The 14,890-nt window shown below is 47.3% G+C and overlaps 4 protein-coding genes and 2 non-coding genes across 6 annotated transcripts; 4 read left to right on the top strand and 2 right to left on the bottom strand.

Moving 5' to 3' along the window:
- Nucleotides 1-548: 548 nt before the first annotated feature.
- J7337_008690 (uncharacterized protein) lies at nt 549-2,320 on the top strand (the record flags this gene model as incomplete). The annotated part of the gene is made up of 3 exons (XM_044826300.1): nt 549-1,297; nt 1,346-1,805; nt 1,859-2,320. 3 exons carry the CDS (start codon nt 549-551, stop codon nt 2,318-2,320), a joined length of 1,671 nt encoding a protein of 556 aa, XP_044679217.1.
- An 864-nt stretch (nt 2,321-3,184) lies between these two features.
- On the top strand, nt 3,185-4,396 carry J7337_008689 (uncharacterized protein; the record flags this gene model as incomplete). Its single annotated transcript, XM_044826299.1, has 4 exons — nt 3,185-3,458; nt 3,511-3,713; nt 3,765-3,815; nt 3,866-4,396. The coding sequence occupies 4 exons, from the start codon at nt 3,185-3,187 to the stop codon at nt 4,394-4,396; spliced, it is 1,059 nt and encodes a 352-aa protein (XP_044679216.1).
- A 1,103-nt stretch (nt 4,397-5,499) lies between these two features.
- On the top strand, nt 5,500-6,579 carry J7337_008688 (uncharacterized protein; the record flags this gene model as incomplete). Its single annotated transcript, XM_044826298.1, has 2 exons — nt 5,500-5,571; nt 5,620-6,579. 2 exons carry the CDS (start codon nt 5,500-5,502, stop codon nt 6,577-6,579), a joined length of 1,032 nt encoding a protein of 343 aa, XP_044679215.1.
- A 158-nt stretch (nt 6,580-6,737) lies between these two features.
- Nucleotides 6,738-6,811, bottom strand: J7337_008687. The gene has a single exon. It is a non-coding gene; the product is annotated as a tRNA-Val (tRNA).
- Nucleotides 6,812-6,908: 97 nt separating this feature from the next.
- On the bottom strand, nt 6,909-6,982 carry J7337_008686. The gene has a single exon. It is a non-coding gene; the product is annotated as a tRNA-Val (tRNA).
- Nucleotides 6,983-9,588: 2,606 nt separating this feature from the next.
- On the top strand, nt 9,589-11,230 carry J7337_008685 (uncharacterized protein; the record flags this gene model as incomplete). The annotated part of the gene is made up of 2 exons (XM_044826297.1): nt 9,589-10,804; nt 10,851-11,230. 2 exons carry the CDS (start codon nt 9,589-9,591, stop codon nt 11,228-11,230), a joined length of 1,596 nt encoding a protein of 531 aa, XP_044679214.1.
- Nucleotides 11,231-14,890: the final 3,660 nt, after the last annotated feature.

Raw genomic sequence — 14,890 nt, 5'->3', positions numbered from 1 at the left:
GAGGAGGCCTAAGTTGAGACGAGAATTTGGTGGCCTCTCCCATTAAGCATTAATATCCTCAAGTCAAATTTGACAAATGTTTTGAAACCGACTGGCCCGAAATCGCCGCTCCCTCGCCCCAGCCGATACCCAGCTCTCCTGCTCCTATTGAGGAGGAACCCAGCGTTGAGACAATCAACAAGTATTATTATACTCAAGCCAATTCATGATAGAGGGCAAACGGAAAGCCAGGACTGACTCCCGCTACAAGAAACGGAGACGACCGTCCAAGCTCTGAAGGATGAAAGGGAAACAGAGGTGCTAGGGCAATCTCGTAGGAGAATGGCGGGGGAGCTACCGAGGCTTAGAAGGGAACCAAAATCCGGGGTAGACAGGGGTCATGGAAGGCGAGATCGCAACGGACCAGCACGTCATTTACTCCGGAAGTACCAGTAGCACAGAAACAATCCATTTCTGTCGAGTTTTCTCATTTGCCGCACTTTCGTTCTTTTCACTGGTCAATGGTGAGCCTTCTGCTGACTCTCATTGAGCAGTTCGACCTCTAAGCCATGACTCCACCTCCACGACCTCCGAAAAACACTCCGAGTTCTCGTCAGAAGCTCGCGAGACGTGCCTGCGATTCATGCAAGATTAGAAAGATCCGCTGCTCAGAGAAACCCCCTTGTACAGCGTGTGAGGCCTCGAGTATAGAATGTACCTTCAATCGTTCACAAGGCACGAGAGGTCCACGAGGACTGAGACCACGTACGCTGGATAAGATTGAGCGAAGGCGTCATGGGGATGGAGCAAAAAGCGATACCTCAAGCCCGGACCAAGCTCTTGCCAAGAAGTCACCGTCGCCTGTTGATGAAATAGCTTGTTTACTTGACGTTCTAGAGGTTTACTCTGAAAGATTGTACCCCATCTGGCCCATCGTCGATGCAACTGATCTAAGGAACAAAATTCGGCAGAATCCCAATGAAGGTGGTGCAGCGAGGTGCCTTGGCAATGCTGTGGCTCTTGCTACTATTGCTCAACTGAAACTGGGCACTGCATGGCGACCCAGTGTAGGGGAAGCGGAAACAAGTGGGTTGAGTGAGAAGCTGGGTTTGTTGGATGCTTTGAGGATTTCCTTCTTTCTACATATTTACCATGAGAACGCTTTGCCAGGAGGCACAAAGTCGCTTGTGTACTTGCGTGACGCTATCACGCAGGCGCAAATATTAAGGCTCGATCGTGAGTCGACTTATTCTGCGCTTTCAGAAGCCGATCAACATGTTTCGCGACGGATTCTCTGGCTGCTGTTTGTCACTGAGAGGTAGGGTTCTTCACCCAAAAAGATATCCTGCTAATGCGTATCGCTCAGAGGTGTTGCTCTCTTACACAAGCTTCCCATAGTCCTTAAGCCAAACATCTTGTTCCCGTGGTTCGGAGGAGCGGATGACCGTGCTGAAGTTCTACCGGCATTTTTGAAGTTGGTCCATCTGTTCTGGGTCTTTGACCAGTCCAACATCTTTGAGATACTTCACAACATTGACGCGGACTCGGATCTGCCCAATATGGCTGCTGTTGCGCAGAATTGCCTGGAACTTCTACAGCAAAAGCTACTCGATTCGGCTGATAATGACGATTGGGGTCCAATTAACGAGGTTCAGCGAGCAGACATGTTTGTTACAAGACAGTGGATGCGTGCTGTATTATGGCGAGCGGCTCTTCGATTTGGGATTGTCATACCGTCTATGAACCCCGTGAATATCGCCAAAGACTTCTTGAGCCTCGTTTCCGAGCTTCCTAAGGCTGCTCTCGAGTCTCATGGACCGACACTAGTGAGTGTAATCGTGTATCGATGTAACAAGATGCAAACTTACAATCGGGTCAGGAATTCAAGACATTTGAGATTGCTACGGCTGTGATTGATGCAATCGCGAGCGATGTCTCGATACAAAGAGATCAATCTGGCCCAATACTCCACCAACTACGCGACATACTTTCATCCTGCCGGGGAGGCAACCGCACTCTTCTCTCACTGCTTACAATACGAATGGACGCAATCTTCAATTCAGGCCGTATGCTGGAACCAGATGGTGATTCAGCGGCTTTTGAAGCCAATCTAGCATCGACTTTCCAAGATACTGCCGAACTTTTGACAGCACAGCCGAACCTCACGATGCCAACGTATCAATTCATGGAAGGCCAAGCTTCTCAGATTTGCTGGCCACCCCTGGACCTCGGTTACCTGGTTCGGTCGCCGTCGCCGCTTACTCGAATGCTACTAGAGTCGATGCCCCGCGATGTCGCTGAGCAGGACGAGGTCCAGCAGATAATTGAGACATCAACCTAAGTGTACTCCGTAGGTACAGCCCCCAGGGGCTACAAATGTCCTTACAGGTACTTAGATTAGTCATTCTCAGTGGCCAATCTGCTCTAATCTGCTTGTAGATCAGCCCAGTATTATCTCTATAGATATACTAAGTGATTGCTATATTATTAGTGTTTTTAATTCTGTTGTGGCAAGAAATACCTATTTAATCGCGGAATAGGACATTTGTAACCCCTGCGGACTGTAAAGGATTGTTAAGATTACGGTCTCCAGGCAATATTAGGCCCAATTTTCACCGTCAAAGTTGAAGATTTTTCCATCTCTGGCTTATGGCGCAACGAGAACCCCGTATTGCGCCATTCTACCCTTGTGAAGCTACTGCAATTCCCCGCTGCAAGACGCGTGCAGATCTGCAGACGGGGAAAATCCAGGTGTAACAGCAAGGCAGTCGCAATATCCAACCTAGGGGAGGAAAGAAAACTCAGGACCTTACTTTTAAGTGATAAAAATATTTAGGTAAATCTACCCTAAATTTAGGTGACTCTTTACTGAGTTTATTTCGATACCCTGTGTCAAGGTTCGGTGTTTTCTTGCCCCCCGAGGCCAACTCGATAAAGCTCTTTGACATTCACCACCGTATGAGTTGGCTTTCAAGTACCTCGGACTTGCGACTCTACTCAATCAATTCCAATAAACAAGTCTATTTTAATCGTTGGCGGCACTGATTCCTAGAACAATAAACAATCCTGTAAGTCATCCCCGCTCCGAATCTATCTCCGAAATATTCTCCGGCTGCACAACCCCAATTCCACTGACCAAGGTGCATAAGGTAGGTAGAAGAAACATTCACTTCGCGCAAATTTACCATCACCATAAATCGCTAAAATGGCTTGGGCAGAGCCTAGAAACACTGGCATGATCTACCGTCGTCTCGGTAGATCCGGTTTACATGTCTCTGCGATTGGTCTTGGTAGCTGGATGACCTATGGAGGCTACGCTCAAGATGAGGAGGCATTTGCTTGCATGAAGAAGGCTTACGACCTTGGGATCAATTTCTTCGACACAGCCGAGAACTATACTGCTGGCCAAGCTGAGATTGTCATGGGAAAGGCTATTAAACACTTTGGATGGAAGCGCAGCGATTTGGTCATTAGCACAAGTGAGTCATCAAATGCGCCAGATATTCGAGGCTTTATGCTAATGGTTCTCAGAGATCAACTGGGGTGCCGTGAATGGAGAGATCCTCGTCAACAACCATGGGCTTTCGAGAAAACACATTATCGAGGGCCTAGATGCCTCATTGAAGCGTCTTCAGCTCGATTATGTCGACATTGTCTACGCTCATCGGCCAGACAGACTGACTCCTATGGAGGAGACTGTCCGAGCCTTCAACTACCTAATTAACAACGGAAAGGTTTGCATAGTATTTGCAGCTTGATTGCAGCAGCGCTGACGAGGCTACTAGGCTTTCTACTGGGGTACATCAGAGTGGTCTGCTGATGAGATTGCCGAAGCTGTAAGTCGCTACCACTTATATATAACGTGCCTAGATTCTCACATCAACAGGTCGGAATTGCTCGTGATCTTAGAATGATTGGACCTATCGCCGAGCAACCATTTTACAACATCCTTGTCAGAGACAGAGTTGAAGGCCAATTCCAACGCCTATATGAGCGGACTGGCCTAGGCATCACATCGTTCTCCCCCCTGAAGATGGGCGTTCTTAGTGGAAAGTACAACGACATAGTTGACGGCAAGCCACCCAAAGATTCCCGTTTTGAAGCCAGCAAGGACAACTTCGCCGACTTCATGCGCAGCCGCATTGGCACTGATGACTGGAAGGAGGAGATCGACAAGGTTCGGCAGCTGAAGCCCATTGCTGATAAGCTGGGCATCAGCCAGGCTCAACTTGGTATTGCCTGGTGTCTTAAGAATCCTAATGTTACCAGTGTTATTACCGGTGCGAGCCGGCCTGAGCAGTTGGATGATACTGTTGCCTCGCTGAAGATTCTTGATAAGCTGACACCAGAGATCATGGAGGAGATCGATGCCATTACGAAGAACAAGGTTGAGCTGGATCCTGCTAGACAGAGCTAGAGACTTCTAAATCAAAATTCAAAGAGAAATTTATAACACGACTCTAGAGTATCAGACATTGAGGTGCTCGAAGTGTAGGTGTTAAGGAAATACCAAAATCGGAGAGTACATATGAAACGACAACACGTTATATTCGTGGCCTAGCTCTTGTGATAATCGTAAGAGCATTCGACCCTGTAGAGATGCATTTTCTGCATCAAAGCTTTTGGAACATACGTACGCAGTTCGCTCGATTCATTTCTTGTTAGTCTGGTAAGGAAGTGGCAGATTTCATTCAGTTCTGGGAACTAGCTTATTAATGCCATTGTAGTGAAGAAAACAGTTGTACTTTCACATTTTTAAGTGGCTCGATAGTCATTGGAGTTCATCGCCTGGTCTAGGCATGACCTTGTATTGAATATACGTATGTACCTGATGTGATGAGTAGATAGAATCGGCTGGTGCTGAGAGTTGTGAATGAAAGTTTTTCAGTCGTTTTCTGATCAATATATACGACAAGATCCCGTGAACTACTAAGATCAGCTCAACAAGGTTCACTCATCGGTAGCCAACCGCCGTGGACGGCAGATCGCACTTTGTCGAGTTGCGACATTATGAATCACCATACGACTACGGCCCAAGAGAAGTCCGAACTACGAGAGTAAGGAGATAAACTCGGACTCGCGCTTTTGGTTTCACTATCGGCGATACAACCCTAACTTGTCTTCCAAGGGGTCTATTAACTTATTCTCGTATTTGACAGCCTCTGATTGGTTCGTGTGTCTTTGGTGGGGGCCATCCGCCCCGAGCCGGAGACCCTCTTACCCGTTACAGTAAAAACACTTACCGGATATGGTAAAAGTCTCGACCGACGCCAAATGCAAAGTCCGCGATAGCATCATCGACGACGGCCCACGACGCGGATCGCAGGAGTTAACGAAATGTCCGGGCAATTGAATGCTTCAAAGCCACTCAAAGCTAATAGTAAAGACTCTAGTATAAATATGTCGAGACGTCTTTTCTTTGGAGAAGCATCTCATCACCATCACATTCATCAACACACTCAACAATTGCTACCACTTTCAGTTTTATATACATAAATCCCCCTAATCTCAGATACTGCAATGTCTCAGAAGTACGCCAAAGACCAGCCTGAGGGCTTTGCCAACAAAATTGAACGAGTTGCCATTATTGGTGTAAGTAACACATTCGTCTGTATCTAGTCATTGACTGACATTTTACAGGCTGGTGGAAGTGTTGGCAAGTACTTGGCCAAGTATCTCATCGCGACAGGCAAGCACACAGTCACTGCCGTCACCCGTAAAGGCAGCACCAGCAAGTTCCCTGAAGGCGCTCGCACTGTCACTGTCGACTACGATGATGAGAACTCCATCGTTGAGGCACTTCGAGGCCAACAGTTCCTCGCAATCTCTCTCTCAGTGTCCGCAGCCCCCGGTACCCAAGAGAAGATTATTGCTGCAGCCGCCAAAGCAGGTGTTCCATGGATCATGCCCAACTGTTACGGTATCGACATCACCAACAAGTCACTCGCCGAGGAGAACCTGACTGGTGGAAGTGTGTTCCCAGGAATCAATGCCATCGAGGAAAATGGTGTATCCTCATGGATTGCTATGTGCTGTTCCTTCTGGTACGAGTTCTCTCTGGCCCAGGGTCTTGAATGGTACGGTTTCGACTTGGCTGGCGACAAGAAAAAGGTTACGCTGTACGATGATGGCAACACCCGGATCAACAGCTCAACTTGGGATCAGTGTGGTCGAGCTTTCGCAGCTCTTCTGAGTCTGAAGGTCATTCCTGAGGATGAGAACGACAAGTCCCCTACCATCTCCAAGTGGCGTAACAAGCCCCTCTACATCTCCAGCTTTCTCATCTCTCAGCGAGAGATGCTCGACAGCTTTCAGCGAATCACCGGCACTACAGACAAGGACTGGGAGATTGAGTATGAAGGTTCCAAGGAGCGCTGGCAGCGAGGAATGGATCTTCTCAAGAAGGGGGATCGTTCTGGCTTTGGACTCGCTATGTATGCTCGAACGTTCTATCCCAATGGCGATGGAAACTTTGAAGCCAAGTATGGCCTTGCGAATGAGGCTTTGGGTCTACCTAAAGAAGACGTAGATGAGGCCAACAAGAGGGCTTTGAAGATGGTCGAGGACAACTACAACTACTTTGTGAACCGAAATCATTAAAGGTTCAGTGGAAGAATAAGAAGGAACTGGCATTGAATGTACAGAGATTTGGTAGATTGGACTTTCCGAGATAAATAAGCAGCATGATCACTCACGCATAACTGCTCCTGATGTCTGAATGAAGGATAAAAAGAGAGACTCTCACACGAGCAAAAGAATGGTCCCGCTCGGGCTCGAACCGAGGACCTTCTCGGTGTAAACGAGATGCCATAACCAACTAGGCCACGAGACCAATGAAGATACCTGCAGAGGTAAGATTTGGGTTTAAGTTTGTGGAGTTGTGAGCGGTGAGAGAAAAGAAGACGAATCATGTCGGATCCGCAAAAATGTGGTTCCGCCCGGGATCGAACCGGGGACCTTCTCGGTGTTAACGAGATGCCATAACCAACTAGACCACGGAACCTGAGCTGATGAGATGAGATCTCTGGCGAATTGTGTCAGGGAAGGACGTAAGAGTGTCTATACATATGCATATTGTCGGACTCTAGCGATTGCTGGAGGATCTTAAGAGACTAGCAGTTTGTATGATACATAGAGCACACTAAGGTTAAGTTCGACCCTGGCATCTTATAATTATCTACTGTTAACATTCATGCCTGGGAATGTGTTGAGTGTATTCAACTTTTGGAAGCCTAGCTATCTTGAACCTTTTTTAGGTACGGCATTCTGGAATCGTCAACTTTATACTTTACAGCACGTTCAATGTCAAAGAGTTATGCCTTAAGTGACCGAGCAATTACGGATTGCATTTGTATGATTTGGATTTTTCAAAATATCTCAAATTCTCCCTGCAGCACTTTCAAACAGTTTTTGTTAGTTTTATGGCTTATTCCTTGATTTTCTGAGGGTTTTAGGCTGTTCTAACCGCTATATCTATCTACCTATACTACCTTCAGATTAAAATCTCTTCACTATACTATGCGCCCTCTTGATCGTCGACCAATGCTCTCAATCGACGTTTTTGTGTCTTTGTGAACGTGGCTTGGTAATTGACAGGCTATGAAAGCTGTGGTGTGCACCTCCCGCCTTGGCGGCTCTTGGCGATGCGATTGGGAGCAGAGCCTCAATATCAGAAGTCGAATTTGGATGTTCATTTGATATTAGCTATCTATCGAAACTATTTAATTGGTCACCTTTGAGTTACCGTTATCTGTAAGAGAGTTCAATTTAACAGACTTTGATAGGAATAACGAGAATCCAGGGGCTTATTCATTAACATCGTCATCACTAACAACGTCTAATCACTTTCGAATTATACAGAGCCTGATAATGATCAGCCCATCTTGAGGAGTCCGTATCGGATTGCTCACGATTCCACTTTGTTCGGGTCTCTTTAGTCTGGCCTTCAAAACAATAGCGGCTTTCATGCTCCCATCTCAAAAAGAGACACCTCCGACCCAACGGTCAAGCTCCGAAAAGAAAGTGGAACGTTGTGAATATTCATTACTCAACACAAATCCAAAAAGTCGGAGAGAAGCCTGGGGAAAGGTTGAAACTCCTCAGGGCCGCGGGGTCATATCGCGGAGTGCCATGCAAAATCTGTATAACTGGTCATCTTGTCATATTCCAAAACGTAATAAAAACCATTTCTCCAGAGTCGTCAATACGGGGATTTGGAACTCAGAAGTGAAGCTTTTCTCTCTCGCCACTATAGGCTCCAATTTAATATTCCCACATGGCACGGCAACCCCGTCGAGAAGCCGGTCGATGCCGGTCCTGAGAGCTATAATTCCCTGATAGAGACCGTGAGAGCTATGCATTTATGCAGCATCTGCCGGTTCGGCCGGTCGACTCGGTTAAGACGGATGAGCAGTAGACAGCACGGACCAGAATATGTCCAGAGAGCCGCAACTTGACTATCTGTCTTATTCGTGAACAATATCCAAAAGTCACCAAGCTGGGGGAACATCTCCACTGAAATGGGCCTCAAAGAAAGACCCCGTTAAACTTATTTTACAAAAGTCTCCTGATTTTTATCTCCAACTGTTCCTTTGACAAGTTGGGGTAATTCAGCTAGGGAGCCGCATATCCGTTCATGGGGGAGCTAAATTCATTCCAATCTGACCATAACAGCGTGTCTGAAACCAATTAAAAAGAGTTGGAAAGATGACATGCCTAAAGAAGGGCGCATAGGAGAAGGAAATTTTGCTAGAGACTAAAAGGGCGCTGATTCCGGAGCATGGACTTGGTTTTGGGGAGAGTCGGCTCCGAAGCGCGCTATTGTGATCCATCTCCATAAGGTACCTTAGGTGTACGTAGGGGTACTGTACACTTGTACAGAGGGACAAGATAAGACAGGCCCCTGTAATCATTCGATGAGTGCCCTATGACACTGCATTACTTGCAGGAGTACAGCTGTCTTGGGCAGTTGTTTTCCTATGCGGTTCATCAACTTGCAGGGTGTTACAAGCCATGAATTACTTCTAGAACATGAGTCGAACTCGTTACACAAAAGCCTCAATCAAGGATGGCTTGCCCAATCGCCAACCCAGACAATCACACCAAAACAATCCTAAAACAAAAAGAGATAGGCCCTTCCCCGGCCCGGGGGCATGATCCCCACAACGTCATCCAGCCGTCGAGTTCACCGCGAAGGGTGGATCGTCATCCCTAGACTGTCACGGTGACAAGGGCCAGGGGAGACAATAAAGCGTTAGGCATCTATCTTGGACGACAAAAAGACTCAAGTAATCTTAGTATAGACTTACTGCAACCCGGACTAGCTATTTTTGACACTTCGCTCTCAGGTCACAAGTTTTCTGCGCCCTGAGGATGGGGAAAAGCGACTTTGTTACGCAACCACAATGACGCCCCCCAGAGATAGCTACGATCGCCAAACTAACTAGATACATACCAAATAGTCCAAGTTACAGCCTAGGTCTAGCCCAACATGAGAAGTGATCCTCCGTTAACGGGCTTGACGTCTGGCATTTAAATACCTGCTTTGCTAACCTCCCAATATGTCACCCTCTGACCTCATTTTTGATATCCTACCTCATCTCACTCATCATGGAGTCCCAAACGCCGCGGGACAGAAATGTCCATATTGACGACTCAGCTGCTTTAGAGCAGCTCGGCCATAAGCAGGAACTCAAGCGCAACTTTTCCAAGATCTCTCTTCTCGGTCTCGCTTTTGCTATCCTCAACACATGGACCGCCCTGTCAGCCTCTATCAGTCTCGCCCTCCCCTCTGGAGGTCCCAGCTCCGTCATCTGGGGCCTCATCGTGGCTGGTATTTGCAACTTGTGTCTAGCTGCTCCTCTGGCTGAGATGTTGTCGGCTTATCCTACCGCTGGTGGTCAATATCACTGGGCTGCTCTTATTGCTTGGCCCAAGTGGTCAAGGGGTATCAGCTACGTCACTGGTTGGATCAACGCTGCCGGTTATGTTGTGTTGACGGCAACGGCACCTCTGCTTGGAAGTACTTTTGTTATTGACTCGATTACTTTCATGCATCCTACCTACGAAGCCAAGGCATGGCATCAGTTCCTGATCTACCTAGCCTTCACGATCATCGCCCTCGTCATCAATGCCTTTGCGACACGAATTCTACCTCTTTTCAATAAAGCCGCCTTCCTGTGGAGTATCTCGGGATTCATCATCATCAGCATAACTGTTTTGGCCTGTGCTGCTCCCGATTACCAGAGTGGTGCCTTCGTCTATGGAAAGTTTATCAATGAGGTCGGCTGGCCTGATGGCGTCTCTTGGATGCTTGGACTTCTTCAGGGAGCCTTTGCTCTCACCGGTTTCGATGCCGCCGCGCACATGATCGAAGAGATCCCTAACGCTCGAAAGGAGGGCCCCAGAATTATGATCTGGTGCATTCTTATCGGCATGCTCTCTGGTTTCATCTTCCTCTCATGCCTGCTGTTCGTTCTCAAGGACGTTCAAACTGTTATCGAGTCACCAGCCGGCGCTCTTCTGCAGATGTACTTTGATGCTACTAACAGCAAGGCTGGAAGTATCTGCCTCATCGTCTTCTCTATTGTCTGCATGGTGTTCACTGCCACTGCTATCATGACCACCAGTGCCCGCATGACCTACGCTTTCAGCCGTGACCGAGGTCTTCCCTTCAGCCATATCTGGGCCAAGTACAACGATGCCCTTGAAGTTCCTCTCAACGCCCTTCTCTGGACTACAGCCTGGGTTATCATCTTCGGTCTTATTCTTCTTGGAAGCTCAAGTGCCTTCAACGCTATCACTGCTGCTTCCGTTGTTGCTCTTGGTATGTTGCCCTCGATCTGTGCCTCTCCTCAACTAACATTTCAAAGGTGTCACCTACGCGATCCCTCCCGCCATTCATCTCCTCCGCGGCGGAAACTTGCTTCCCGAAGACCGACCTTTCAAGCTCAGCGCTCCTGTTCGATGGGTTTGCAGTCTCGTTGGTATTGCTTGGGCCATCCTCACCACCGTCCTTTTCGTATTCCCACCTGAGCTTCCCGTTACCGCTACCAACATGAACTACTGTATCGCTGCTTTCGGAGTCATCCTTCTGATTGCCGTCGGGACTTGGATTGTCGATGGTCGAAAACACTACAAGGGCCCTCTTATTGAAATTAATATGGATGGTGCCACTCTTGAGGGTGCATCCATGGCCGAGACCACATGCACTTCAAATCCTGAAGATGATATGAAGAACAATCATGCTTAGATCAGCGTATGCGATCTGAGCGCATCTAGAGCGTGGACTTAACACCAAGCTATCATTGAATAGCTAGATTAAATATAAATCGTGTATTGTTTCTTGAATTCTGCTCTATGTCTAGTGATTTCTAATGAAGACTTCCTCCTTTTGCCAACAGGAAAAAGAATGCCAGGAATTGTTACAAGTAATCATGACCCTGGTCAGTCCTAAAACAGACATGGACCCCATGCCATTAACCATGTCAAGAAACCTCAGACGTTACCCGGTAACATAATCGCTCATTAAAGAATCGAAATGTGTAGAAGCAGCTGTATAGCTTCGAGATGGTATACAAATATGAACCCCTGCTACTACCTGGGCAGATTTGACTTCTAGAAATCATTTCTGGAACTCAGAATGCCGTGGTTTCGAGCCATATGTGTGTCGTCAACCTCGACGACAACCCAACATACAAATGTCTGTCATATAATTGGGGGGAGCCGGGCGGAAATGAAACCGATGAGATGTGGTCGAAGCCTTCTCAAACTATTCTCATTGATGGGTTTGAGATGCATATCAGACAAAACCTTTACAACGCCCTCACTGCGCTGTGTCAACCTGGAATTCTAGGGCCCATATGGATAGATGCACTTTGCATTAATCAAAACGATATACAAGAACGGAACTCTCAGGTTTCTCAGATGGCAAAAATCTACAAGAATTCCGAGAAAGTCATTGTATGGCTCGGACATGAGAGAGAATACACCCAGACGGCAGTGGCTTGCTTTCAAAGATTACCCATCACGCGCCAGTAGCTTCTTTCAGATGAACATGTCATCTTGAGGGACAAAACATTCGCATCGTGCAACTTCAAGAACTCAGAAGTGCTAGCCATGACACGTTTCTTCACTGACCATGCATGGTTTGGCCGGACATGGACACTTCAAGGGATGTGGCTAGCTCGAGAGATGGCAGTTATGTGCGGAATAATCTATGCTTCTGTAGATGTTATCCTCGCCGAAAGTAGTATTGCACATGATGGTTACTCGTCGAGGAGTGTCACTGAAGACATACAGAGAACCCTAGCGATTACATGGCTGATGAACTTCACCTACGACTTGATAGCCAAACTGAGAAAGGAAGTTGATGGGACTTCTCCTTCGCCACTTGGATTCGAAGTCGACTATCATCGTGCGAGGCATGCTACAGATCCTAGAGATAAGATGTATGGCTTACTGGCAATATCTGGTAATTCGTCTCCGCGTCAAAAAGAAATGGCTTGGCTAATGAAATTCAGACACCACTACGGCGGATAATTATATGAAACCAGTAGTTGCGGATTATTCAAAACCAACCCAGGAGGTATTCCCGATAGCGACAGCACATTGTCTGCTCAACATGACAAGCTGGCGAGGTCTGAGCTATATCGGAGACCGCAGTAGATACCACATCCCAAATTTACCATCCTGGGTTCCAGACTACACCCAAGCTATTCCTTGGAGGCTTTTCCAACGAAGAAGTGAAGATACTTTCAAAACAGCAATTTACCAACAAGTCTGCATCGAGTACGATATCAACTCACCATGCACCATCTATTCGCCATATTCTTATTTGATACAATTACTGCCGTCACAACTGCATACTGGGAAGATATAGAAGGCTTTTCTCAGATAATTGAAATTCTCAATCTGGCTCTGAGCCCATTTCCTGTCAAAACGTTCGGGGAAGACAATGTCTTGTCAGTAGTGGCTAGAACCTAGACGGCAGATCAAGCAGGGATATATGACTATGGTTCATATGATTTTGTTGGTCAATTTGGGCAAATGACATACGGTATGCTGTGTTCGAGCATTTTAAAGAACCCATATGTGGCAAACCAACTACTCAAAAGTCCCGACGCCAGTCTTTCCGAAGCTTTGTTTTTTATAGGAATTGAGGGCCATCGAGACTTGTTGTCAGGTCTACTACACCCTTATCGGCACATATACGAAAAAGAGCAACAAACAGAGTTAGAGTCCAGTCTCACAGAGTCTCAAGATCAGAGCCTCAAGGCTCGAACCTCACTGATACAGCTTTACTGGGGTTATGCATCACACAAAAGAAGTCTCTTTCGAACGAAGACAGGACATCTTGGCCTTGCATCCCAGACTATTCAGATCGGTGACGAAGTGGGCATATTGCAAAGCGCTGAAGTTCCGCACGTATTTCGTCGCGATTCAGGCTCGGAAACGTCGTTGAGTCTGGTCGGCGACGCCTATGTTTATGGAATTATGCATGGGGAGTTGGAGTCTGAGGATCTGAAGTTCACCAAGGTTCGGTTGGTGTAGATGAAGCTCTTGGCTAGTTGACAATACCTGAGTGTTTCGGCGCTGTCAAATGACTCTTTGACGTGGACGGCTTCACCCGAGTACTACACTGGCGAGGTGATACGAACGCCACTTTATCAATTAAGCTTAATTTATACGAAAACAAACCCTTGTGTGGCGCAAGGGAGGTTTGGACGTGGTTGGGGCCATCATTATGTGTAATTGAACATTAATTAAGAGATTCGAGCTTTCATAACAATGTTATACAACAAGAGATACTCGCGTGTAGCCAATGCCTTCGTATATGTGCATTTATTTCTCCGTCGTGACGTGATTCATGATTTCATCTCATAAGTCGTGATGTTGCATGGCGTGCTAATCATATCCATACGCCGTAACTCCTGTCTGTTATCGGACCGATTTTGAACAATTGAATTGATGCATTGTAAGAGCATCGCGAGGTATCGAAGTGAAAGTTACTCTGTCGCAAACGCTTATTGCCGTGTGGGTTGTGTCGAGCTTACACGTAATAGCGTGTACCGCGATCAGTTCCATAGTATCCAGGTGATCGACCTCGGCGATGGCTTCGAGATCTTGAGTCTCTGACAACAATTGGAGGAGGTGCAGAGATGCTTGATCGATGTGATCGTCTGCTTCGAGAGCGGTGATGATGTGAATGTCGTCGAGGCTCCTCCTTATAGTGATACCACTTCTCCCGTTCCTGAGGTGGTGCGCCCAAATTGAGGCACGATCGAACAACCCAGAGGAGAAGAAGAAAGCCAGCAATGGAACCAATGACGATGCCCGCGATTGCGCCTCCGCTCAATGTTTGGGCACTATTGCCATCGTCGCCGGACGCAGTAACAGTGACAGTCTCTGTATTTTGCCGAGCCACTAGAGTTGGAGGAGAAGACAGCGTTGGAGAAGAGAGGGCCCTGGCGAGGATGGCACCCAAGCCGAGATCGTGCGGGGAACTGAGCGGAGCCATTGATGATCACAGAGAGTGAGTGTCAGAGATAGTGAGTGATACCTGGTGGTAGACGAGCACAAGATGGTCAATGTCGACGAGGGGACGCAGCACCTTAAGTACAGCCTCTAGTGCCAATTAATGAGTGATTTAGCAAACCCAATTCTCCTCAATGGGACAGTGGGACAATGGGAGGCTGGGAAGGGATAACTGTACATAATGGATGAACTGTAAATGAGAGGGTTTGGACGTCATAATACCATCAACATCACCGATCTCACTGCAACTCCCCGCTCACACGAGACCATTTAGAACTCTGCTTTAACCCTTGTACCTGGTCTTGGTATCACATCTAACCCTCCCGGTTAAAGTGTCAGACTCATTGTGGTGATTGATTGCCATGCTTATGACGTC

The sequence above is a fragment of the Fusarium musae genome, chromosome 6 (genome assembly GCF_019915245.1).
Source record: "Fusarium musae strain F31 chromosome 6, whole genome shotgun sequence".
NCBI classification, from domain to species: Eukaryota; Fungi; Ascomycota; class Sordariomycetes; order Hypocreales; family Nectriaceae; genus Fusarium; species Fusarium musae.
This window is presented reverse-complemented; position numbering and strand designations above follow the sequence as displayed.